Source organism: Eschrichtius robustus, chromosome 2 (assembly GCF_028021215.1).
Source record: "Eschrichtius robustus isolate mEscRob2 chromosome 2, mEscRob2.pri, whole genome shotgun sequence".
In the NCBI taxonomy this organism is placed as follows: domain Eukaryota; kingdom Metazoa; phylum Chordata; class Mammalia; order Artiodactyla; family Eschrichtiidae; genus Eschrichtius; species Eschrichtius robustus.
The window spans coordinates 1,134,572-1,161,905 of record NC_090825.1 but is presented as its reverse complement, the minus strand read 5'-3'; the positions used below and the strand labels follow the sequence as shown (position 1 = coordinate 1,161,905).

General features: G+C 50.5%; 2 protein-coding genes across 4 annotated transcripts; one reads left to right on the top strand and one right to left on the bottom strand.

Annotated features, from left to right (window-relative positions):
• Positions 1 to 3,087: 3,087 nt before the first annotated feature.
• On the bottom strand, positions 3,088 to 8,910 carry NDUFS6 (NADH:ubiquinone oxidoreductase subunit S6). Of its 2 annotated transcripts, none has more exons than XM_068535119.1 (4): positions 8,742 to 8,910; positions 7,768 to 7,848; positions 3,924 to 4,046; positions 3,088 to 3,222 (listed from the first exon to the last, which is right to left on the bottom strand). In XM_068535119.1, the coding sequence occupies exons 1-4, from the start codon at positions 8,871 to 8,873 to the stop codon at positions 3,157 to 3,159; spliced, it is 402 nt and encodes a 133-aa protein (XP_068391220.1). In that variant the 5' UTR covers positions 8,874 to 8,910; the 3' UTR covers positions 3,088 to 3,156. The 2 variants fall into 2 exon arrangements, with proteins under 2 accessions (XP_068391220.1, XP_068391221.1); XM_068535120.1 differs by having other exon boundaries at positions 7,795 to 7,848.
• A 13-nt stretch (positions 8,911 to 8,923) lies between these two features.
• On the top strand, positions 8,924 to 11,729 carry MRPL36 (mitochondrial ribosomal protein L36). Of its 2 annotated transcripts, none has more exons than XM_068535121.1 (2): positions 8,924 to 9,035; positions 10,918 to 11,729. In XM_068535121.1, exon 2 carries the CDS (start codon positions 10,931 to 10,933, stop codon positions 11,234 to 11,236), a length of 306 nt encoding a protein of 101 aa, XP_068391222.1. In that variant the 5' UTR covers positions 8,924 to 9,035; positions 10,918 to 10,930; the 3' UTR covers positions 11,237 to 11,729. The 2 variants fall into 2 exon arrangements, with proteins under 2 accessions (XP_068391222.1, XP_068391223.1); XM_068535122.1 differs by lacking the exon at positions 8,924 to 9,035 and adding an exon at positions 10,299 to 10,475.
• The last annotated feature ends 15,605 nt before the right edge of the window (positions 11,730 to 27,334 follow it).

The window sequence follows — 27,334 nt, the reverse complement described above, 5'->3', positions numbered from 1 at the left end:
ATAGTAGTGTGTATATTTTAATCCCGTACTCCTAATTTATCCCCTCCCTTTGGTAACTGTAAGTTTGTTTTCTACATCTGTGAGTCTATTTGTTTTGTAAATAAGTTCATTTGTGTCATATTTTAGATTCCATATATGAGTAAAATCATGTCTTTCTCTTTCTGACTTAGCATGAAAATCTCTAGGTCCATCCATGTTGCTGCAAATGGCATTATTTCGTTCTTTTTTTATGGCTGAGTAGTATTCCACTGTATATATGTACCACAACTTCTTTATCTATTCGTCTGTCAATGGACACTTACGTTGCTTCCAAGTCTTGGCTATTGTGAATAGTGCTGCTATGATCCGTATCATTTCTAATGGCTTCATACTATCTACATATAAAGAAAAGAAACTCACTCACCAGGCCCATATTTTTGTGTAATTTGCCGAGTGTAAAATGAACACCCTTGCATGTACCTTTTCCACACTTGGCATCGACACCTTAGGACAGCGGTCCCCAACTTTTTGGCACCAGGGACCGGTTTCATGGAAGACAGTTTGTCCACAGACTTGGGGGGGGGGGATGGTTTTGAGATGATTCAAGCGCATTACATTTATTGTGCACTTTATTTCTATTATTACTACATTGTAATATACAATGAAATAATTATACAACTCACCATAATGCAGAATCAGTGGGAGCCCTGAGATTTTTCATTTGCCACTCACTGATAGGGTTTTGATATGAGTCTGCAAGCAATTTATTATGGTCTCTGTGCAAACCTCTCTGCTAATGATAATCTGTATTTGCAGCCACTCCCCAGCACTATCATCACCACCTCAGCTCCACCTCAGATCATCAGGAATTAGATTCTCACAAGGAGCGAGCAACCTAGATCGCTTGCGTGCACAGTTCACAGTAGGGTTCGCGCTCCTACGAGAATCTAATGCCGTCGATCTCACAGGAGGTGGAGCTCAGGCGGTAATGTGAGCAACGGGGAGCGGCTATGAATACAGATGAAGCTTCACTTGCCTGCTGCTCACCTCCTGCTGTGCGGCCCAGTTCCTAAAAGGCCATGGACCGGTACCGGTCTGTGGCCCAGGGGTTGGGGAACCCTGCCTTAGGATCTTCACATTCTGGTGCACAACTCAGCTCCCCTGGGCACATGCAGCCAAGCCCCCGGGTCTGGCCGTGTTATCAGGTATCCAGGGTCTGTCTTTACACGCACATGCACTGGCCCTCTGTATTTCTTTTACAGAGTGTCTGTTATGCCTTTTCCCATTTTCCCTCAAAATTGGGTGTCTTTCATACTGACCTGTATTTTGGTTTATTAGGAATTTTTTTAATCTTATGATCTGCCATTATTTTCCCCAGTTTTCATCTGACTTTTTTCATTTGAAGAAAAATCAACTTGTACCATTTTAGAGGAAAAGAGAATGAAAAAATAAATCCTTTCACGTAAAGGAGAAAGAGAAGCATGGGAGAGCTGGGACAAATGGGACAGAATGAGACGGTGGATTTAAGCCTAAAGACGTCAGCTGTTAAACTAAGTAGAAATGGACTAAAATGTCCAATTAGGAGATGAAGGACTTTAAACTGGGTAAGAAATCTAAGTATATTCGGTATACAATATACCAAGCACCAATATATTGTATATTGGAGAGTATATTGGAGACATAATATTTGGAGATACAATAAAAACATAAAGACACATTAATGGTGAAGAAGAAAGGACTAAGAAAATTAACGTGCAAATACTAAGCAAATGAAGTAGGTGTGGCCCAGTGAGGCACAGGCAGAGCAGACGCAAAGGCAGATGTCTTGTTAGAGATAGAAACAGTGAACAGGCGAGCCACAGAAACTAACAGCAGAGCCTCAAATGCAGCTCCTTAAACAGAGTGCCAAGCCAGAGGGCACTGGGAGGCACACAGACCCCCGGTGGGTGTGAGACCTCAACACGCCTCTGGCACGCTGCACCCACGCTCCTCGTGAGTAGATGTGAGACACTTCCAGAAAGCAGCGGAGACCTGGAGACTCCTTCCATCCCCACCCTCCTCACCTGCGGGACGCCCAGGACCCCCCACCTCCTTTTCCTCCCACCCTGCCCCCACCTCGCAGACCTGCTTTGCACAGCCAGCCCCTAAGTCCACTACCTGAGGTCTTGGGCCTGCAGCTCCGGCTCCACAAGAGCCTCGGTGAGCACCCTGCACTCGGGGCCGCACCCACTCCGTGAGCTGGCTCAAGCTGAGGGGCCCCCGCCTCCCCCGCCCCGTGAGCTGGCTGGGGCCCAGGAGCGGCTCCCCGAATTCTCCACATCCAGTGCTCCTCTGCCAGTGTATTTCACGTTGGTCGTGCCCAGGATTCCTGACTGTTAGCGCCACATACCACCTCCAGCTTCCAGGGTTGAAGGTGGATGCCGGACGCCCTTCCGGTAACTCTGCCACTATGGTCATCTCTCCTTTCATCCGGAAGCTTACACGGTCTTGTTCTCTCTAGACTCTATAAAGTTTAGAGTTTCATCAACTTAGCTTTTATAATCTGAATGCACCCAGTTGTGTCTTTTCTCGCCAGTTTTGCTGAGCACTGGTGTGCCCTGTGATCTGTGGGTTCTCCCTCAGCTCAGGAATCTTCTCTGGTGTAGGTGCCGCTTCCTCGGCCCCCCGTGCATCGCTTTTTCCTCCTGGAATTCCCATCACCCCACCAAGCCTCCATTCTCTTCCCGCATAATATTAATTTTTATTTTTGTGTTATAATACATCGTAATCACTACTGTTTTAAATATACAAATTGTACTTGATTTGGACCACATGTGACTGTTAAGACCTTCAAACAGGTACTTAATTTCTTGGGATTTAAGACACTGGCCGGAGCCTGAGGATCAGATGGACAGAAAGAGCGACAGCGGATGAGTGACGGGGGCGGAGCCGGGCCGGAGCCCGAGGCCCCCGAGCAGCCACGTCACCCCTCCCCCGGCCCCCGGTTTCTTCCAGCCCCCGCTGCGGTCCCGCGGGGGGAAGGAGCATGTGGCGGGGGCCCGGGAGGGGACGCCACCTTAAGCCACAGTCCTAAGTGAACCTGTGTGAGAGAAACAGCTGTGCGCGGCATCCTGGAGAACAACACCCTTTATTCAGCACTAGAGACGGAGTCCGTGTCACCGAGCTGCCCTCGCGGCCCTAGTGGCAGGGCTGCCGGAACTGCAGGCCACAGTAGCCACACGTCCCCGTCTTTGTTTCTTTGTCCTGGAAAATTCAAAGGGAAAGATCTCCTATTTCCGTATTCTACATCAATCTACAGACAGGTAGACCTCAGACACTGAAAGCAGACACTGGAAACACACAGCCAACCAGGGGCGCCCACGGAGCTCCGGGGTCACTGCCCGACGCTGGACGTGGCTGTGCCGGAGGCCCTGGGTCCAGCCCGCTCCACCCAGACTCGCTGGGGTTGCAGGCTCCCTGCCCTGGAACACACGCTCGGTCCCCGTCCCCCTCCTGGCCCTCGAGCAGGGGCCTGGAAGGACTGGAGGGTGGGGCGCAGAGCAGAGGCCCCCCCCCCCCTCGGGGCCGGGGTCCAGCCCGGACATGGCAGCAGGGGCGGACGTGCACCTGAGCTTTATCCCGAGGCCTCCCTCTCTGCTCTAACACCCAGTGTACTGCTCTCCTTCTCAAAGGCTCTGTGCGTGCAGTTATCAACAAGGTAACCGATCACACGGGCACCGACACGATGGTTCCCTGGGAAAGACAGATGTCTACAAGTCTGAGGGAAAGCAGCGCTGGTGACACTAAGGGCATTGCACACACGTCACAGTCAAAGCTGCCCTGGACACGCCCTTTGTTCGGGCCCTGTCGTATGGCCTGTGGGCAAGGCCGAGTGGGAGAGGGTGAGGACAGTGGGGTGAGGACAGGACAGACGGACGGGGGTCCGGGGACGGATGGCACGTTACCAGGTTTATGTACACTTTGGGGTGGCCCAGGGCGCCTCCCCCACCGTCACACGATATCACTCGACTCTCAACTTGGCTCACAGGCTGCTCTGCTATCAGGTCGATGGCAAAGTTCTCATTCACCTGGAAAAAGACAGAGAGGAGAAGCTCGTACAGACAAGCACACACACTGGACGCGCTCGTGGAATTTACATCAATGTAGACCGCCCCCCACGTACACGCACACACTGCCAGCAAAGGCACGTTCTGTGCCGTTTCATTTAAATACTATCAGTGCAGATCTTCAAAATACACAAGTAATGAAATACATGTACACACACCTTTAACTTTTCATTTGGATATAATTTCAAACTTACAGAAAAGCGGCAAGAATTACAACAGTACAAACAATTCTCCTTTGTCTCTACCTGGATTCACTCTGTTAACATCCCGCCTCACGTGCAGCGTCACCTGTTCTCTCCTGGCCCTGCCCCATCCTCCCTCTCACACCTGCACACGGACACACATGCGCACACACGCTCTCCTACTCTATCTGCTGGAAAAGACCAGAAGCAGCAGCTGACCCAGGGGCCAGGAGCCACGCTGTCCCCACGACCGCTTCACTATGGGGGCCGGGCTCTGAACTAACAGCTGGTGCGGGGTCCTGAGCAGGAAACGTGACAGATGAGGCTGAGCCACGTTGCGACGGAGGGAAAGGCAGCCTCCGACTACAAGGGCTGCTCCACGTGGGAAACTGGAGGGACGGCGGCACCAAAACCACGAAGCACGGACACACAACGTGCTTGAGCCCGCGGCTCCACAGAGACGCTCTAAATCCACTGATTTCCTTACTGGAAGGAATCAGCTCATGACTTCCAGCTGGTAAATAAAGGGAAAGAGCGACGCACTGCTCCTCTTTCCTCGGGGCGCCAGCCTCTCTTGGCGCAGGTACTCAGCTGGGAGGCACAGAGTGTTGTCTGAGCTGAGGAAGCTGGAGGTGCTCACCCACAGCAGCCAGAACCAGAACCGGAACCGCCATGCACAGCCCGGCAGAAGCCCAACGTTACAGGCAGCAGCTGGACCCACACACAGACCCCAATCTGATCTGATGGGGCTGCGGGATCCCACCCCAGCTGACACACTCAGGGTGCAAAACAGCAAGATCACATCTCGAAGATCCCCCATCTCTGGAGGCCAAAGGGTCACGGGATCGGAACATGGTAACAGAGGACAAACACGGTCAGCAGTGGGGCCCCGCTCTTCCCCTTCCAGACTCCTCTGCAGACAAGCACGCAGATGAAACACTCAGGGTGTAAACGCTGCCCGAGGTCACTGTGATTCTGGCTCCATGAGTAACCCCAGCATCTGCTCACCACGATGGTGAGAAGTGTTATGCCCCGTCAGTCCCGGAGGACCAAGGCCACGTGGCTCCCCGCTCTGGCGCCCAGAACCCCACCTGCACCCAGAGGGGCCCGAGGCTGCAGTGAAGAGAAGAAAACAAGGATCAATCTTTACAAACAACGGCGGGAGGGGCACTGAGTTTCGTAGAACTTGAGCATATAATCCACGTGCACCCAGCAGCACCGAACGCGGGGCAGAGCCCTCCCACCCGCTGCCACTGAGACGCTCAGCAGTGCTGACGCCCTGAGCCCGCAGAACGGGGACGACATTCCTGTTTTTGGAAAGCTGTGTCGGCTAGAGATGATGCTATCCCAAAGCCTTCCCTGGGATTCCTATTTCCGGACAGGGAGCAGGGAGTGAGGAAGTGCAGCCCCCTCAGAACACACGTGGCTGTGTTGTCCCCACTGCTGTCCACGCCCCGGGGGCCCCACGCCCCGAAAACGGAGCCCCACAGGGTCCACCCGACTGACAAACACGGCACAACAGCCATGCTAACCAATTACCGGGCCCAGCACCTCCCTCCGCTTGAGGATGCCGCGGGCGCCCATCGCTCTCGGGCAGGAAACGTCGGCTTTTAATTCCATGTGTGTAACCACGAAGTAACGAAAATACTCCCATCGCCGCAGAGGAACAGGAGGTCGGCTGGTGACACAGGACCACTGCAGGCCGACTTCTGCCCCTCCCTGGGGGCAGCGGCTGGGCCCCGTTCTTCATGAGCATCTCCTCTCCACAAGGCCGGTCCTACACCAAGGGCCGTGGGCTCCTGGGCAGACTCGCTGCAGCCACACGCGGACGCTTCCCACCTTTCCTGCGAAGGCGGCTCGACCGCCCAGCTTCCCGCTCTCCTCGTTCCTCAGACTAAGAGCACATTCAGCTTATTTCTTAAAATTCACCCAAATGAAACCGCAGAGACAGTAAGATCGGTGGCTGTCAGGGACTGTCAGGCGGGAGGATGAAGAGGTGACACACAGGGGAGTTTAGGGCAGTGAAATACTCTGCGTCACACTGCAGTGCTGGATATGAGACGTTATGCACTTGTCCAAACCCACAGAACGTACGACACCAAGAGTGAACCTACCACGTAAACCTAAACCACCGACTTGAGTTAACACACGTATCAATATTCAGCAAGTGTCCAAATCTGTCACTTCTCACAAAGGCAGCGCGCTCAGGCAAGAGGAGAATGACAGGGACACTGTGGAGGGGGGAGGGATATAGGAACTCGTACTCTCTGTGCAATTTCCAGCATGCCTAAAGGTCTTTTAAAACAACAGTCTCTTGGAAACCAAAAAACTTTTTAAATACTACTAAACGCCAAATTTTTGTCGCGAGGATGAAAGCCAGAGAGACCTGCTGCACATCTTACATGAGCACGGGGCCCTGGACGCTCACGATCTCGGACAGGAAAAGGCCCCAGAGATGCCGAGCGGGGAGGGGTCAAGGGTAGCAGCCGGCTCAGGGCTGTGGTGAGCTGACGGTCTGAGCGAGGCGACATCACCAGCACTGCCCCCTCCATTCACACGTTACTGGCTTCACGAACTCTGGAATGTCTGGTTTGGTGTTTAAGTTGCTCCCTGATGTCTGTCCCCAGCGAGGGCAATCAGAAACCAGAAGCCACGGTAGAATTCCCAGGAGAGAGGAGTGTGACAGGCCGAGATGGAAAGCCGGGGGCAGGGTCGACCCCAGGGCTTCAGGACGCATCTGCTGGAACTGCTCCATCCAGGGGGCCAGACCCCACCCCACGACACCCTTAAAGTGGGAACGGAAGTAGGAAACCAGACCCTGGGGATGGACAACGTAACCAAGGTCAAAGGGAGGGGAGATGCGATTTAGGGACAGCTGAGGGTGGCAGGAAGAATCGACAGGCTGCCTGAAGGGGAGGAGTGACGCCAGGTGACTGCTGGGGAGGGGTGGAGGGAAGCCTGAGCCGGGGCGCTGAGGACTCCCTCTGAGGCGGCAGGCACAGGAGAGAGGAAGTGGGAAGAAAGCACACCGCTGAGGCGAAAGGATTCCAGTGTCCAGCGGTTTGCACTGGTGTGTCAGACCCACTCAGGGAAGACCCACCCATGTGCTGTCTTCAGCTTGTCAGCGAAAGTCCCTGAAAGAAACAGCCTAATCTATATGTTGTGAACCATGGAAAACATACTCCAAAAAGTGACTGAAAGAGTACTTTTAAAAAACTGATGTGACTCTGCTTTAACCTGAGAGTCTCAGAAGTATAAGGCACAGAAGTGAAAGAAAAGATCACGCCCATTTACATGTAAGCTAAAAGAATACTCACAACATGTCATGTTACATATTTCAGGGGGAAAAAAACCAAAACAGGACTAGACATGTTTAACATGTAGAAGAAATGCAGAATTCCAGAGATTCTAGAGTGCTCACAATTTGGGGAGAATTTACTTAAGTTTTACAGATTAATATTTATTTCTTCTTCGTGATAAAAAGTCTTATGAAAGCTCACCTCTCTTTTACTAGATCTTTCGCTCACCTCTTTCTGACGACCCACAAATCGAACTTTCCTGTAGTCTTTATTGTCATAAACCTGAAAAGAAAAAGACCACGTGTGATTTTTTACGGCCCAATTCTGTACCTTATACCAATCATAAACGTTTCAGGAAAAGTGTTTCCTTAACGTTTAGGCCATTCATGATCACACACACCAGGAGTAAGTGTAGTTGCGCGATTCCTAACGTGACATCAGGCAGTAGTCTGAATTGCAAGTAGCAAGGTGGGGAAGGCGCAGAGGAGAGCACTCCTGGCGGAGGGGGACACCCGCCTTCGATCCCACAGGCCCCAGGGCTTCCTTCCTCTCCGAAACTGCTCCGCGACCTTTTTTAACAACACAGGTACTCACTCCCTCATCTTCGGGCTGAGGATCATAGCCTAACGCTGTGTTTGTATTTCAGTAACTCGACAGCAGACCCTCGAGTTACTGAAATGTGGTATTCAACATTACACAAACATGAGGAGATCGGACCCACACAGTTGGCAGTTTCTGACTCCACTGGAGTTCTCCCCACAGTAACCAAAGGGCTACCCGGGGATAACAGTCTGCTTTCCGAGTTCGCTCCGAGGATGAGACCACAGTGGCTGCAGACAGCCCCGCGGGACCCCTGCGGGTACTGGGCCCGGGGCCCCGGACGGAGCGGGAGACCGAAAACGGGACCGCAGGCGCTGCGTCTGGGGCGTCAGGGGCACTGGGGGACTGGACTGCGTGTACTGCGCCCGGGGCCCCGAGGGACTGGACCGTGGGACCCGGGTGCTGGGCCGGAGGAACAGGAGGGACCGGGGTGCTGGGCGACTGGACCACGGGCACTGAGCTTGGGGCACCGGGGGCACCGGGGCGCTGGACCCCGGGGACACGGGGGCCGAGCCGGGGCTCCGCCCACCTGGGCGCCCCGAGGGGGAGGGCGCTCTCCGCGCCGCAGGGGTTACCTGGCCGGTGTGCGTGACCTTCTCCCCGGTCGGCGAGGTCCGCACCCCGAAGCACCTGGCGGCCCCAGGCAGGCTCCGCGCCGCCGCGCCTCCCCGGCCCAGCAGCCTGAGGAAGGTCACCGCCGCCGCCATCTTTCAGGCTGACCCTCGACCCCGCGCGCCGACGCGCCGAGCGCCGACGCATGCGCACGGCCTCCGCAGGGACCGCTCGGCCGGGATTTACCTCGCCCGGGGAGGCGCGCACGCGCGGTGCGGTCAGGCAGGTGCGGCCGGCTGGAGCTCAGCCCGGATAAGGTGGGGAACTCCGCGCAACCTTAGCACTTAGCGAAGCTCCACTTACCAGGGGCAGGGCAGGGGAGGATGGAAACGGAAGATGCAGTGCTTACCTTCGATGGTAACGGATAATCATGGGGAGTTACATGTTGAATGTTGTGAATGTTGGAGATGAGTCCTTGCTTAGAGGAAACTGGAAGTACATCATGTTGGACAGAGCGCATTTCTTTGTGGTTCTGGGGTTTCTGCAGCAGAGCCCAGTGAAACTGCCAGTAAAGCGCAGCCGATGGCATCCCTCATGCAGGTTAGCCCCGAAAGGCCCGCTGCTCTGGAGCACACCTGGGCAGGACGCTGGCTCGCGGTCCCGGCCCTGCTTCTCTCCTGCCCCTCATGGCCTCCTCCAAACGGCCTGTGCAGAGACCCGTCGGGAGGGTCAGCTCACACGGCCAGCCCCCGAAGGGCGAGGGCGGTGGGCGCAGGGAGCAGCCCCAGAGCTGGGGTGGAGTCGCTCATCCCACTGCCCAGGAGCTGAGGGCACCCACAGCCTGGACTCCAGGGAGGTGTGGCAATGAGAGGCGACAGTGCCCAGAATACCTCCCGGATCGGAAAGGTGTCCACGGACGCATGCTCAGAGGCAGGCCCGAGCTCACCTGGGCAGGGGCCACAGCTTGCAGCCGGGTCAGGGGTGCGCGTGCGGTGCCAGGGCGGCGCGTAGGTGCACCCCGTGTGCAGCTCACCTTCGTATGCGTGGAAAGTAGTTGTGTCCACGCAGACACAGCCTGGAAAGACATGCGTGGCGATTTCACTGTGGAATCTGGGCAGTGGGTACGTGGGGTGTTCGCCATAAGTGTCTTTCAACTTTTCTCTGTGTTTGGAAGTTTTCATAATAAGATGTTGGAGGAAATAAATTTAACTGCAGTCAGAACCAGGGCCTATTTCCATGCGCTCCCCTGAGCCTCGCCACATTTCTCCCAGGATGTCCACTTAATACAAACATGAGGTTTTTCTAGATTTTGTTTTGACACGGATATTTATCAGCTTTTTAAAAAGTCTACTTGGTTGTGACTTCTTTTTCATTCAAAATACCTACTTTTGTTCCCATTTTTCATCCCTCCTCCTCCACCCGGGAGCTCCCCTCAAAGCTTAGCCGCCTGGTGGCCCACAGGGCTGGGGGAGTCCCGGAAGGAGGGCGCAGGGTCCCGGGAGGGGGAGGCGGGCTGGGTACGCAGGGGACCGGGGAGGGGAAAGGCAACCCGCAGGGGAGGAACCCGGGGCTCCGCGACTCCCGCACCCACGTGGCTCCGCCCCGCGGGGACCGCCACGTGACCCTGCTGCCATCTTCCTTCCTGGCGGACACTCCGGACGGCGGCATCTCCGCCGGACTGCGCAGGCGCTGCCGACGGCGCAGGCGCAGGGGCTGACGAGGCGCGCTGCCGGCGGGCAGGGACGGACTCTTTCCAGGTGGGGGTCGGGGGGTGGGGTTCCGGGGGTCCCGAGGGGCAGGGGAGGCGGCGGGGGTTCCGGGCTCAGGAAGGGCGCGTTCTGGGGACCCCTGGCCTCGGCTTCCCCGGGTGGGACGCGGGCGGAGGTCATTGCGGTGGGAAGCGGGTGCTGATCCCTTCGAGCCGGACACCGTTCCGGACCTCGTGCTCTCTGCCCCCGCCCCGCGGCCCGGCCGCCCCGGGGTCGCGTGGACGCGGGCCTCGTCTGGCCCCGGCGGCCGGGCGGGGGTCTCGGCGCCGGGCGGGGACACGGTGCGGCTCGCCGCGCTCGTGCCCTCCCGGGGGGCGCGCGGATTCCCGGACCCGCGGCCTGCGTTCCGAGCGCAGGGACGCGGGGAAGGAGGTTTTCTCGGGGGCAGGAACCACCGGCAGCTGTGACAACTTTTCCTCTTTCTCCCTAGATCCAGCCACGATATGGCCACCGCTCTCCTAAGGAAAGTGGTTTCCGCCGTGGGCCCCCTGCTGCACCTGGGTGGCCGCCCGCTCTCCGCGCTCGCTCAGTGCCCCCCGCGCGCCTGCCCTCGCGTCGGTGCGCCCCCCAGCCCGGCGGCCGCGCTCCTCTCCGCGCGCCCGGCACTCGGCCTGCAGCAGCCGGCCCTGGGCTTCAAGACCAAGGGCGTCCTCAAGAAGCGCTGCAAGGGCTGCTACTTGGTCAAGAGGCGCGGGCGGTGGTTCGTCTACTGCAAGACCAACCCGAAGCACAAGCAGAGACAGATGTAGCCCTCGGGCTGGGAAATCCCTGCCCGTGAGACGGTGCTGCCTCATCGAAAGGAAAATGACATGTAAACATTCTGTAGCCTTCGTTCTGCTGACCTTCGGGTGCTGTGGACTCTGCGGCCTGCGTCACCTCCTTGTGGCTCCGGATCCAGCCAAGCCTGAGACCCACCTGGGAACGCGTCCTTCTTCGCTCCTGCGCAAGCTGTGTTTGCGCTCAGGCAGAGGACTGAACATCGGGAGGAGGGAAAGCTGGCTTTATCCCACGTCAGAATGCAGGTTCTTTAGAAGACCACTCTGTGCGCTGGCTCTCTCTCGGCCCTGTCTCTGCGTTCAGCCACACTGCTGCTTCCCCGTGGATTCAGACTCGTGTTCTCAACTTTCCCATCTCCAGGATAAGCAGGGAAGGCCGTGATAGCAGTCTTTAAGTCAAGGGAAATTTAACTTGTTTATACGTATATAAAGGTATTTTGGGCATTGATTAAATATGTTTGTCATCCTTAGTCTGAGACTTGAGAACTGTGTGCGCACACGTGTGTCCATGTATGCGTGGGTGCAGTGTGCATGCATGTGTGAACTGTGTGCAGTGTATACATGGGTGCAGTGTGTGTGTTTGTGCACACGTGTGTGTAGTGGGTATGAGCTGCTGCCGTGGACTCTGCAGACTGTGACCTGAAGCCAGTGGTATGCAGTGTCCTGGTGTCGCCTGTCACAGGGTCACAGCCTGATGAGTTTTTGAATCATCCTGCTCTCCTGGGGTTATCAGCCTCTGTTTGATCTAAGATAAGAGCATGACCAAACCCCTTGCAGCTCATCTACTTCCCGATACCTGGATGGACCAGCATTTAGAGCCCTGAGATTGCAGCACAACAGAAAAATCGGTTTAGGTCAAAAGGCAGCAAATTACAATCCACAGGCCAGATCCAGCCTGCAACCCATTTTTGTAAATAAAGCTTTATTGGAAAACAGCCATGCCGTTCATTTATGTTTTGTTACACCTTCTACAGCAGCCAAAGTAGTAACTGAGTAGTTATATCAGAGACCTTATGACCTGGAAAACCTAAAATATTTACTATTGGGGCTGTATTTGCAGGAAAAGAGTGCCAGTCCCTTGTTTAGATCATTAAATAAGTGTCTTATCCTAGGATTTGACTTCACTATGACACAACCTACCGGAAACATTTCATGTTTTCTCTATTATCCATATAGTGAGAGAGATCCTTGTATATACTGGCCATGAACGAATAGAATCTGAGATTTAAATACTATTTATAATAGCACCAAAGCCATGATATATTTAAATAACAAGATCAGGCACATTCTGTATACTTAGAATTGTAAAACACTTGGAGAATTCAAATAAAATATTGAGATTAGAAGACTTTCTATTGCTGTCAGTTCCATCCAAATTGGTCTACAGACTCAATGTAATCCTGATTTTTATACAATTTTGTACAAAATGCCATGGTTCTTCAAAATTTTGTACGGAAAGGTAAAGCAAGTAAAATAGCCAAAAGAATTTTGAAAATGAAGAAGACTTGGAGGACTCACACTCCCTGATTTCAGGCTCACCGTACATAAAACCACAGCGGTGAAGACGGTGTAGTACCTGTGAAAGTGTACACACATAGCCCAATAGGACCCAGCAGAGTGCTCAGAAATGGACCCACACCTATGTGCCTAAATGATTTTCATAACAGGATTAAAGGCAATTCAATGTAGAAGGGATAGTCTTTTTTTACACATGATTCTAGAAGACTGGATTTCCATATACACGGAAGAAACTTCATACCTTTCACCTTATACAAAGCTTAACTAAAAATAGATCATAGGCCTAAATGTAAAGCCCAATACTATAAAAACACGGGAGGAAATACATGTGAATTTGGGTTATGCAAAGACATTACACCAAAAGCATGATCCACGAGAGAAGACATTGTCAGATTAGTTCTCATCAAGGTTATTATCTTCTGCTCTTCAGAAGGCACTGTTAAGTAAATGAAAAGGGCAAAAACTAGGAGAAAATATCTGCAAAACACATTTCTGATCAAGGAATGGATCTATAATATATAAAGAAATCTAAAACTCAATACTAAGAGAACAACCCAATTAAAAATGGGCAAAAGAAGAGATATTTCACAAAAGAAAATGTACTAATGAAAAGTAAGCACATAAAAAAGATGCTGAGCACTAGATTTTAGTGAAAAGCAAATTAAAACTACAATGAGACAGCACTCCTGCCTATTAGAATGGTTAACAAATAGGCAAAATCAATTAATGGCGAGAATTGTCGCAATTGTAACTCAGTAAAAAATAGTACAGCCATGTTGGAAACAGTTTGGCCATTTCTCATGAAGTTAAATATTCGATTATTTAGCAATCTCATTTCTGGGTATTTGTCCAAGAACAACGGCAACTTATGTTCACAGTAAAACCTTTATGTGAATGTTTATAGTGGTTTTACATATAAATGAAAAAAAAAAACCCACAACAAACTGGAAACAGCCCACATGTCCTTCAGGTGGTAAATAGATGAACCAGCTGTGTGCATCCTTATAAGGGAAAACTCAGCAGCAAAAAGGAAGAACTACTGATAGAAATGAAAACATGGATGAACCTCAAATCCATTATTCTGACTGATGGAAGCCTGGACTCAAAAAGCTACATATTTTATGACTCCAATGGTATGACATCATGGAAAAGCCAAAATTATAGGGACAGACAATTGATCTGTTGGCAGGAGCTGGGGATGGGGACAAGGGATTGACTACAAAGGGACATGAAGGAATGCTTTTGGGTGATGGAATTATTCTACAATTTGATTATGGTGGTGGTTTCATGACTGTACGTGCCTATAAAACTCATAGAACTATACACTAAAAGTGAGAGTTTTACTTCAGGTAAACTGCACCTCAATAAAACTTGCAAAAAAAAAAAAAAATACCCATATGGAATTTCTGGAGCAAATGGAACTCAAATAAATAAAGACAACAACATCAAAAAACAAAAGCAAACAATGGAACTCAGTGAGCCGTGGGACAATAGCCAGCATTCTAGCGTAAGTGGAATTGCAGTCCCGGGAGGGTTGAGGCAGGAAAAAAATAGTTGAAGAAATAATGACCAGAATGTTTCCGTATTTGGTGAAACCAATAAACCCACAAATCCAAGAAGTTTAACAAACTCCAATCAAGAGAAACATAAAGAAAACTACATAATAGTACATCTTTATCAAATTGCTAAAAGTCAGATAAAGAGAAAACCTCAACTGCAGAGAAAAAAAAAAAAAAAGACTCATTCCTCATAAAGAGAAAAAAAATAAGAATACTGTAACACCTGACTTCTCATCAGAGACCATGCAGGCCAGAAGACAATAAAACCTCTCCAAAGTTCTGGGGAGAACTGCCAGTCTAGAAATCTGTATCCACTGAAAATATCTTTTGAAAACGAAGGTGGGAGACAAGACTTGTTCTGATAAACCAAAGCTAGGAGAATTCAGGTGGAAACGCAGATCTACATAAAGAGATGAAGACAGCCAGAAGTAGTAACTCTTTAGATAAACATAAAAGATATTTCCCTTCATTTAAACGTCCCTTTGAAAGATAACTGTTTGAAGAAAAGTAGTAGCAACATCTTGTGGTGTTTGTGACACATGTAGTTCTGACACGTGTGACCACAACAGCACAAAGGATGAGAACCTGCTCTCCTAAGGGTCTCACTCCAATCCTGACCTGGTAAGTAGTGTTTGAAGGCAAACTGTGATGTCACAGTTTTATACTGTAAACACTAGACCAACCACTAAGAAAATAAAACAAAAAGACATATGTAGTAAGTCAATAATGGAGAAAATACAAAATATTAAAATATCCAATTAATTTAAAATAAGAAAACTCAAAGAGGAAAAGGAGCAATGTATTGATATGATAAATAAAGAATAAAAATTAAGATTGTAAATTTAAACTCAACTATCAATAATCACACTAAATGGTCCAAGAACCCCAATCAAACAGAAGAGACTGTCAGATTGTATTAAAAGAGCAAGACTCAAGTATATGCTGTCTCCAAGAAATCCAGTTTAAATATGTCACAGACAGGTTAAGGGATGGGAGAAGATACATCATGCAAACAATAATCAAAAGAAAGCTGGAGTGGTTTCACTAATCTTTGTCAAAATAGACTTTTGATCACCAGCTATTACCAAGTATAATGATAGAGGGGTTAATTAATCAAGAACAGATAACAATCCTAAATGTCTATGCATATAATAACAGATCTTCAAAATACATGAAGCAAACATTTATGGAACTGCAAGGAAGGATAGGCAAATCCAAAATTATGGTTGGAGACATCAATACTCCTTTCTAATAATTGATAGAACAAGTAGATTAAATAATAATAAGCATGCAGATTTGAACAGTACTATGAATCAACTTAATCTAATTGATATTTATAAAACACTCCCCCTAAATATCAGCAGAATAAGGTTTTTTTTGGTTTTTTTTTTTTTTTTTAGGTTCAGGCAGAGTATGCACCAAAATTGACCATATTCTGGGTCAATGAATTTCAAAAAATGAATGTCTCAGTGAATTTCAAAAGATTGAGATTATAAAAAATATGTTCTGATCACAATGATACTAAACTAGGATTTAATAACAAAGATATCTGGAAAATCACACAAATAATTGGAAACAAACTAAACAGCACAATTCTAAATAACCCACGGGTCAAAGGAGGATTAGAAACGTAAAGTAGAACTGGACAGGAATGAACACACAGCACATTGACACGTGTGGAAAGCAGTTACTTACAGGGAAATTTATAGCGTTTCATGCTTACATTAGAAAAGAAGAAAGGACTCAAAACAATGGTCTAGGGGGCTTCCCTGGTGGCGCAGTGGTTGAGAGTCTGCCTGCCAGTGCAGGGGACACGGGTTCGAGCCCTGGTCTGGGAGGATCCCACATGCCGCGGAGCAACTGGGCCCGTGAGCCACAACAACTGGGCCTGAGCGTCTGGAGCCTCTGCTCCGCAACAAGAGAGGCCGCGATGGTGGGAGGCCTGCGCACCGCGATGGGGAGTGGCCCCCGCTCGCCGCAACTGCAGGAGGCCCTCGCACAGAAACGAAGACCCAACACAGCCAAAAATAAAAATAATAAATAATAAATAAAAATTAAAAAAAAAAAAAAACAAAAAAAAACAATGGTCTAATTTTCTACCTGAAAAAACTAAAAAAGAGCAAATGAAACCTAAAGTAAGCAGAAGGAAAGAAATACTAAAAAACAGAAATCAAAGGGATAAAAAAAACGGAATAGCAATGGGGAAAATGAACCGAAAGGCTGGTTCTTTGAAATGGGCCATAAGATAAATCTCTGGCTGGTCTGATCAAGAAAAAAGGGAGAAGACACCAAGTATCAATATCAGAAATCTTAATTGTGGTTACTGCGTACACTTGTTGAAACTCATCAAACCAGTAAATTTTATTTTATGTAAATTATATCTTTTTAAAAAACTGATTGAGAAAAATACAAGGCTTGTATCTCTCCATCCTGAGCCCAAAGCCCCAGATCCAAGTCCGTGTGTTGGAGTCAGATGTCTAAGGTTAAAAACTCTGCCAGGAAGACCTAATTCGACATCTCTCCAAAGAAGACATACAGACGGCCAACAGGCACATGAGAAGATGCTCAGCCTCACTAATTATCAGAGAGATGCAGATCAAAACCACAGTGAGGTACCACCTCACACCGGTCAGAGTGGCCACCATCAAGAAGTCTACAAATAGCAAATGCTGGAGAGGGTGTGGAGAAAGGGAACACTCCTTCACTGTTGGTGTAATGTAAACTGGTGCAGCCACTATGGAGAACAGTATGGAGGTTCCTCGAAAAACTAAAAATAGAGCTACCATATGATCCAGCAATCCCACTCCTGGGCAGATATCTGGAGAAAACTATAACTGAAAACAATACATGCACCCCAGTGTTCATTGTAGCACTATTCACAGTAGCCAAGACATGGAAGCAACCTAAATGCCCATCAACAGATGAATGGATAAAGAAGGTGTGGTACATTTATACAATGGAATAATACTCAGCCATAAAAAAGAACGAAATAATGCCATTTTCAGCAACGTGGATGCAACTAGGGATCATCATACTAAGTGAAATAAGTCAGACAGAGAAAAACAAATATCATATGACATCACTTATATGTGGAATCTAAAATGAATTTATTTGTGAAACAGAAACAGACTGACATAGACAACTGATTTGTGGTTGCCAAGGAGGAGAGGGGGTGGGGGAGGGAAGAACTGGAAGTTTGGGATTAGCAGATGCAAACTATTGTATTTAGGATGGATAAACAACAAGGTCCTAATGTATAGCACAGGGAACTATACTCAATATCCTGTGATAAACCATAGTGGAAAAGAATATATATATGTATCTGAATCTCTTTGCTGTACAGTAGAAATTAACACAACATTGTAAATCAACTATACTTCAATAAAATAAATTTTCAACATTTAAAAAAATTAAAAAAAAAACTCTGCTGGGAAGGAAGTGTCTGGGGACTCCTGGGTGGGAACTGTGGGCTGGGTGCACATGTGGGGCTCTTGGAAGCAGGATAGCTCTGGAGCACAGGGCTAGCGGCCCCATGGGCACAGCAGCAGGGAGAAAATCTAGAGACGTTACCCTGGAGCAGACCCAGCACCCCTCCCACGGCACGCTGTGCCCCCTGACGTCCCCTGACGGGCACACCCGTGCTGGACAGTCCACCCCAGGGCTGGACCGTGGAGCCCACACAGTCCCTTCCCCTCCTCGGGGTTTGGTCCAAAGCCGCAGGAGGCCAGAGCATGGGAGTTAATGCCCCAAACCTCAACCCGTGTGGAGGGAAGCAGTGGATGGACACCCCGTTCCCTGTCCTTCGGTGGAAAACTTGTGGTGCATCCTACCTGGTTCCTCCAGGGCCCCTGTGGAGGTGAGCCCTAGGCAACCCGGTTCTTAAAACGGGACCTCCCCAGTGAGGATAGATGTGAGCACAGGGTGCACGCCCCACACGATTCATCATCAGGTGAGACAGCCCAGCCTCTCCACCAGGAGGTCTAGAATTGAAAAATCAGGTAATTCCTCGTTTTGACAAGCGCAATAACCCCCCTCTAGGGGATTTTCCGACCCCTCTCTCACCCCCTTTCCCTCACTTGTGCTTGACGGAATCACATCTCGGATAAGCTCTGCACCCCCTTCCCTGACTCAGGCTCCACTTTGGGGGGAACCGGAACTAAGGCACTTATCTACTAACCCCTCTGGCGGGAAAGCCACCAAAATCCCAGGGGGAGCGTTTGTGGAACTTGGCAAGTGGCTTCAGCATCTGTTTGGAAGATGAAAAGTAAGCAGACAGTCAAGCAACCTCTTTATACCTGAAACTGGACGGGGGTTCCCTACCAGGTATGAAAGCACATTGTAAAGGGTGATCGTTGAACAGTGTGAGGAAGTAGACAGAGACCAGAAGGGATCTCTCCCTAAACGATCACGTGGAGCGGGGTGAGCGCAGCATTTCAGGTCGGTGCAGGAGGCATAAAGCACGTGGCAGACGGCGCTGGGGGCAGTCAGAGTTACTACCACGCAGCAAAGCCTGCAGTAAATTTCACATGTGTCCAAAAAATAAGCAAAAATCACCATATAAATTATGAGAAGAGTTACCGAAAAGTATTTGCATAACATTGGGGCGCGAAGACCTGCTCTTAAACAAGACGTGGACTCCAGGGGCCAGAAAGGAAGATGCAGGACAGGCTTACTCAGCAGGTAAACTCCACACCTGGGCCAGGAGGACGCCAGCCCCAGGTGCTCTGCGGTGCGCTGGGAACAGCTGTGTTTTTCTCCTATGCAGCTTCCCCGACGCCCCTCACAGGCTCTGTCTGCTCCGTAACATCTGGGAACTGACGGCTTCATCATTAAGACGTGCACCAGTGCTGCGCTCTGATGGAAAGAGCATCAGACCCCCCCAGGCTGGCTCGGGCCTCGCCTCCCTCCTGTCATGGAGAGGATACCCCGACGCCCGACCCTCAGTCACCAGATGAAGCCAGCACCAGACCTGAGGTTCCAAGTCCAGGGCACGTGGTCCCACCCCTCCGCGGGGCTCCCTCCACACTGGGCTCACAGCCCTGCCCATCCTCCTGCTTCCCCTCCGAGAAGCACTGCCTGGGGGGTCCAGGGTCCTCTCACTCAGACAGCCCGGAGCCAGGGCCAGGGTCAGGGTCCATAACCTCCTCAGAAGGCGTGGACACGTTCCTCTCACTGCCCTCAGCTTGGGGCCTCAGCCAACTCCCCAGGGCAAGGGGAGACTGTCACTGCATCCTACAGAACAAGACGGACCAGGGGACCCGTGGGAGGATGGCCCACACATAACAGGGTGAAGATCTCAGGTACAAAAAAGGCATAGCAAACCCTGAAGAAAGGTCAAACAGGCTGACAAAAATGGGCAAAAGACGTGAACAGGCAGTGTCCAAGCAAATGCACGGAGATATGTTTGATCTCACTAGTAATCGGGAAATGAGAATAAAATAAAAGTGAAGTGCGTGTTTGCCCATCAGATTCGCAAAAGTTAAAAAGAATGTTATGCGGGTGGAACACTGGCTGTGAACAGAAATTTCCATAAACTGTGGGTAGCCGTGCCTCCAGACTCTTACATGTAAAATATGTGTTCTTCTTGACCCGCTCTGGGTGTCTCTCAGCGAAATACTTGCACACAAAGAGGACCCTGTAAGGCTGCTCTCACAGCAGCGTTTGTCATGGCAAAAGACTGGAAACGACTCAAACGCTCATTTCCGGGGATGGATGGTTAAATCAACGATGACACGATCCCAGGAGGGAGGGGCATGCAGCCCTTGGATAAACAATAGGCCTCTCTGAGCTGTGACGGACGCCAGCCCAGGCACATTTCTAAGTATTAAATATAAAAAGAAAATTGGACCTCAGTGTACGAAGTATGTTTTCGTTTATGTAAAAATTAAACTCTTGTAAATCTAACCACATGTTTCTTCCAAGTAGAAATATTTAGGTAACATTGTAAGAAAAGTTCCGGGGCAACACGGGGCAACACGAGCCAACACAGCAATTATTTGTAGTTCTAGATGGGAGAGCGGGATGGGGTGGGAACGAAACGAAAAGTTTACTGTTTTGGTGTCGTTTTCTTTAAGGAGTTAGGTCCACATCTTACTTTGGTAATTGCTATCTCGGAGGAAACCGTAAAAATTTGTGAACAATCTGCTCACAGAAAAGAATTTGAGCCTCGTAAGAGCGGGAAAGGAAAAGTGACCCTCGGCCCCTGCAGGCCCCTCTGGTCCCCTGCCCCACCCGTGGGGCAGAGCCGCCCACTCCGTGGGCTCCATTTGGTCAGGGTCCATGTGTGTGTGAGGGCCGGAGTCGGAGCCTCCAGGTCTTGCAGAAGAGGACCTGGAGGGGGCCCAGCTCTCCACGAGCAGCTTCCTTCCCCTTAGCCCTCCCGACCAGGACCCTCTCACCTTCTGGGCTTAGCGTGACTTAGGTGAGACACCGCGTGGAGCCAACACGAGGCTTCAGGCACCTGCCCGCATCCGAGGCTGTTTCCACCCTCCTTTCTCCCTGGGGGTCTGCGGGGTCCCCGGACCATGAGCCACGGAATCCACTAGATACTGGAACCCAGTATAAGCCATTTTTGAGCATTTGTTTCTTTCTTTTACTGAGGTATATTTGACATATAACATTATATAAGTTTCAGGTGGACAACATCAAGATTCAATATTTGTATATATTGCAAAATTATCACCACAATAAGTCTAGTTAACACCCATGACCACACATAGTTACAGAATCTTTTTTCTTCTGAGAACTTCTAAGATCTACTCTGTAGCACTTTCAATTATGCAGTACAATATTATTAACTTGGTCGCCATTATAGGCCCAGGACTTATTTCTTTTAGAATTGGAAGTTTGTACCTTTTCTTTTGACCCCCCTTTACCCATTTCCTCCACCCCACCCCCGCCTCTGGCAACCACATATTTATTCTCTGTATCTATGGGTTTGGGGTGTTTTTTCCCTAGATTCCATGTATGAGAGAGATCATAGAGTATTTGCATTTTTCAGTCTAACTTATCTCAGCATAAAGTCTTCAAGGTCCATTTCTGCTGTGGCAAAGGGCCAGATTCCCTGCTCTTTTATGGCTGAGTAATATTCCATTGTGTGTGTACATAAATTAGGTATATAATGTATATTTTGTAACTTCTTTCTCCAGTCATCTATTGACAGACACTTAGGTTGCTTCCACATCTTGGCTCTTGTGAATAATGCTGCATGGAGGTACAGATATATTTTCAAGTTCGTTTTTTTTTTGTTTTGTTTTCTTTGGATAAACACCCAGAAGTGGAATTACTGGATCACATGGTAGTTCTATTTTTAGTTTTCTGAGGACCCTCTTTTACTCTTTTCCCCTACTGCCCTTCCTTAATCGTAAAACATGAAGTGGACAAGACAGCTGTCTCTTGCTTGTCCTAGCCAGAGGTGGGCAGCCCCGCCACTGCCTGTTCTTGTCAATAAAGTTTTATTGGGACACAGCCACGCTCACCCATTGGTGCATCCTAGTGGGCCGTCTCACCTGCAGCAGCAGAGCTGAGCAGTTCGGGGAGACCCTGCAATGTTTGCTCTCTGGCCCTTTACAGAAGGCGCTTGCCGACACTGTTCTGGAACATTCTCTATGGCAAGCGCAGCCCCTGACCGTCGGAGCCCACGTCGTGTGTGAGTGGCTGTGATGGTCAGTCAGCTGAGCAAGCAGCAGTCGGAGGGCCTGGGGTTTTCATTTCTCTCTAAAGACCTGTGTGCACTTATTCACGCAAACAGTCAGAGTGTAAATAAACAAATCAAAGGTTAGAGGAACTGCCATGGTTTCTGCCTCCCCCCGTACGCGCTTTCCTCTCTGCCCGAATAAACACATACTTTTTTTTTTTTTTTTTTTTTTTTTTTTTTATTTATGGCTGTGTTGGGTCCTTGCCCCTGTGCAAGGGCTTTCTCCAGTTGCGGCAAGCGGGGTCCACTCTTGATCGCGGTGCGCAGGCCTCTCACTATCGCGGCCTCTCTTGTTGCGGAGCACAGGCTCCAGATGCGCAGGCTCAGTAGTTGTGGCTCACGGGCCCAGCTGCTCCACGGCATGTGGGATCCTCCCAGACCAGGGCTCGAACCCGTGTCCCCTGCATTGGCAGGCAGATCCTCAACCACTGCGCCACCAGGGAAGCCCACACGTACGTATTTTTGAACCAAATCACACACCAGGCGCGCAGTTCTGAAATCGTCCTCCAGTCCTCCCAAGGAGAAGGAGGACCCAATCGTTCCTTCCTGTGTTTGACTTTTGGTGGCAGTTGTAAAATTTAAATCTTGAAGCGAAATGGTCTTTCCCTGAACTTAAAACGTAGAGCCTTAAGAGCTCATCGGGTCAGTTTCCTCATCGTGATAAAATAATTTATTCTCTGGGAAGAATGAGAAAAAGACATCAGGACTGTGTTTTAAGAGTAGAAGCCTTCCTCTGATACAGCAGCTCTCTGTGGCTGTTCTTCCCAGTGGCCGGGTGGGCAGGAATCAAATCTCATTTTATTCCTGTGCCTGTGTGCCCACCAACTTTACAAAGCGCCCTCCCTTGTTCACTCCCAATGGGCACAAATTTAAGATGGAAAGTAAACAAGAAATTAACTTACTTCATTAATTGTTTTTCAAGTGATTTTCTTCACTAGAGGCCAAGGCTATTTAGGGGGGAAAAAGCAGGCGTGTTGTTTCCCCGGAGCTGCTGTAACAAATTAATCAGGCTTGGTGGCTTCAAGCAACAGAAATGCATTCTCCCACCCTAATCCAGGGCGGTCTCATCTCAACATCCTTAACTTAATCACATCTGCAAAGACCCTATTTCCAATAAGGTCCCATTCTCAGGTTTTGAGTAGACATAACCTCGGGGGCAGGTGCTGTTTGATCTACTACAAGTGGTATCAAATACTTTTTAAAACAATTTTCATTTAAATTATTGTTAATAGATGATGTATTCAAATTGTTCAGCACGCAGAAGATGCCCGAGGATGCACTGCTGGTCTTCGTCTCGAACCCCAGACCCGGGTTCTCTCCCTGGAAGCAAACACAGTCATCCTTTGGTTAAGTCCTGAGAATCTACAAGCAGATCCCTGTAACCCCCGTGCCCGCCCCGTTCCGGGCAGCATCCTAAACCTGAGGACATCTGGACGGTGGCTCATGCCAGCAACCATGGGCCGTCCTCCTTCCGTCCCCAGGTGATTTCTTCAACAAGTTGACATAGGATATTGTAAGCGTTGTTTTTGATTTAGAGCAATTTTCTGCATCTGTATGAATTTTTTTTCTTTTTCCTTTTTTGATTTACAAGGCATTTAGTCCTATTTTGTAACTGGTGGTTGTGATTTCCAGTGAGAGGTCAGCTGTTTTTTTCTCCAGGTTCCTACTTGTCATTTTCCTGTTTTAAAAAGCACAGAAAAAAAAAAAAAATGAGAAATTTACAGAACAAAGACAGCTGTTTTGCATTGCATGAGAGATTGACTGTGGCCGTGTGGTACTTACTCAGAAACAGAGCTGTTCAGAAGCCAGCCCTGGCGAGCCTCCGGGACCCAGCCAAGCAGCTCCCACGTAGGGGCTCAGACAGATTCCTCGTCTGGCTGGCATCATGAAAGATTCATTGTCTTCTCCTCAGAAAGTGATGCATGTTTTTCCTTACATAGTGATGATACTATACTAAACATAATACGAATTACTGTGCAGAAATCCTAGCAGTTCATCTGCCGTCTTTCAGGAAGTCCAGAGTGTGCCTTTCTCCTAAGGTTTCTCTCTAAAGGTGCAACGATTCTTTCGGTGGTTAATAATATGTAATCACCTGTTCTAAAATGAAGCCACAGTTTTTCACTTATAACTTTTATCGGTTTAATTACCTAGCTTGTTGTTTGAGATATCAATGAGTCTTCTCTTGTAAGTGAATCAGACTTTGTGATTCATCGTTTATTTATCCATTTATTTTGCTTCACGTACTGTGCTAGATGCTTGGTAAGTGTATGGATTCATTCATTGAAGTAGTCCTGCCTGATCACCTGACGATATGCAATCAGCTGTATATTATGTCCACTGCAAGAGACAGGGGCTGGAAAGAGCAGTGGTTTAAAAAAATTACACAGTATTTTGCCCACATACATCGAGGAAGGCCATCAGAAAGCCCTGTGGGCCGTTATGGCAGCTCTCCGTGTTTGAGTTTCCCTGTTTCTTTCTGTCCTCTCATTGCCCGTAATTCTTGGTGCTTGATTTCCTTTCTAATGGCAACCTCATGGCACAAGATGGTGGCTGGAGCTCCAGCTATTATGTCCAACATTCCAGACAGTCAGACAGGGAAGGGATGGAGCACAAACCAAACACCAGCTGCCCCTTGTCCTTGTCCCTCTCATCCTTTTAAGCAGCTCTCCCCAATTCACACAGCAAATTTTGCCTGCTTGCCAGAGGCTGCCCCTAGATGCAAAGGAAGAGGAGAAATACTGCCTTTCAGCTGTGTGCAGGGCTCTGCTGCTCACACGGAAGGAGAGAAAGGAAACAGATGCCCAGCTCGCAGTCGCTCACAACACATCTTCATCCAGAACCTTCCAGGCATCCCCGAGCCATGGGGCCCTCCGTGAGGAAAGGCTTCATCCCTCTCCAGGAACTTTCAGTGAAACTTGCTGATTAAGAATTGCAATTCGTAAGATTCCAATAATAATTCTTAGTTTGATATTCTAATACTTTTCATTGGAAGGGTTTTATTTGGCTTTTCGTTTCTTGGTACTTTCAGAATTTGATTTGGATCCTTTACTATTGTGAAGTGCAGATTTTGCTGTTGGCTTTACTGTTTGGTGTCGTTACTGACTGTGTGCGGGGGTGTTAGTCTCCGTGCCCAAACAGGCTTTTTCTTTTTCTCTTTTCCCCATTTGAGCTCTGGTTTAGCTCCACTGAGAAATCAGACCTTGTTGTCACTGCCCGATGCTGATGGCACGACCCCAGCCTGGAGACGTCATTATAAACCATGGAAGGGAGCGTGGCTGAGCATCATCTTCTCCCAAGTCTCAGCTACTGGAAACATCTGCCCATTTTAAAAAAAAAAGACCTTTTTTAAGTTCCAGATTTGCGCAGCTCTGAAGTGAGGGGATCAGGGCCTCCAGGAGGCTGGATCTGTTCTCCGCCCCCCCCCCCCACTCCTCCCTCATGCTCAGCTCTGCCTCTCCCTCTCCCCCCTGCACGCCTGAACTTGGTCTCCGGAGTTCTTGTGTATCTACACACGTAAGTTATTTTATTTTCGGCCACGGTTCTCCCGATTCCTCTGTTCTGCACGAGGAGTCTAACCTGTTCTCTGCTCGAGTTACTGCGGGGAGCTCTCCCGCGAGCTGGGGCCTAAGAGTCGGAAGGAGCTAACACGACCCCACCCGCAGCCCTGGATCAGCGTCCCCCTCCCCCTTGGGCGGGGCTGGAGCCCCCTCAACGGCATTAGCGGCTGGGGAGACCTTGCCAGCAGGGCGGGGGGCGGGGGGGAGGTTCCAGGTAGAGAGTAACAGAGGGTGGGAGACTGCGCAGGGACCCCCAAAGGGGAGACGAATCCCCTTGAGGCGGGGAGAGTGGCTGTAGGCCGGGGGCAGAGCTGGGGCTGGCGCGGGGAGGGGCCGGTCCCACGTGTGCTTGGGGCGGATGGCGACTGCAGCTCCTGGCAGGGGCTGGATGGAGGGAGATGAGGGCGGCCCTGAGAGGTCCTGCGGTCGCCCAGCTGAGAGGCAGCAGGGCGGTACCCAGGCCGGGCTGGGGAGGAGGGCTCAGTATGGAGAATCCAGGACCAGCCCGCAAACGCGGGGCGGCGGGGGAGGCGCGGGAGCACGTGGGAGCAGGCAGCGGCGACAGGGTGGTGGCCCCCAGCGTCAGGACGGGAAGCACGTGTGACCAGCCCCCTGCTCCTCAGCCCACCCGCAAGTTCAGTAGGTCCTGTGGGAGGCATTTTTACTCACAAAGACGGCTCGAGTGGCCGTGAGCCGGTGGCCAAGTGCGAAGGCAGGGACTTTGGAGCCGCAGGGAGCAGCCCAGGCGCGGAGAGCTGTGCTCCCAGAGCGACGTTCACACCGTGAGCTGCAGAACATCAGTCCAAACGCACACCCGCGTCGGGACGCGGTGGTGGCGACAACCCCGGGAAGATAAGATCTCTGTTGCCCGAGGGGACGCTCGCTTAACAAGTGGAATCTCTGAACCGCCCAGGAGAGAGAGACAGGGAGAACTTGGGGCGACACTGCCTCTGAGCCGGTCTCCCCACCGCAGGTAAGCCAGGGTGAGTCTCTGGTCACCCGAGGACACACTGGCCTGAGCCACCCGCTCACCGGCCGCCGGGTCCCGCGGCATCTGAACTCTGAGACGGGTTCTGCCCGGGGATCCCGTCCTCACCGCCATCTCCTCCTGCCTGACCGCATCCTCGGTCACCTGGACGACCTGCACCTCCCGCTGTTGTCTGCCTGTGGCCGTCTCAGGAAAGACCTCTGGGTCCTCAGGTTTCTCCCCGTTCCCATGAGTGCGGTCACACTCTGACCTGCAGGTCAGCCGTCTGGCCAGGCCACAAGGTGGATGGTCCTGCTCGGGTGGCACAGGCCGGGGGGGGGTGTCCCCCAGGGAGCCACTAGGGGAGCACGTGTGGCCTTGCTCTTCCTCCTGCCCGGCCACAGTCTTGGACCGTTTGTGGACTGGGACCTTTGCCTGTTACCACACACTGGTGTGGTTTCTTGCATATTCTCAATATTAACTCTAATTTTTCTGTAAATGAATTCCATTCCAGGTGCCAGAAACTGGAATCTGAGCCCACGGTGGCAGGTGGCTGCCTGTGAGGTCCAAGAGCCGACACCCTGCTGCCCAGCCCAGGTGGGGCCCGTTTGTGCCCCGGACGCCGTCAGTGCCCAGGCTGACACACAGCAGCACCCCAGCCCCAGTGGCTGGGGGCTTCAGCCACCTGACCCGGGCTGCCTCCACCCTCCACAGCCCGCCCTCGCTTACCGCTTCCTGACCCTCCTGCAGCCGCCGGGAACATCTGATGCCCTC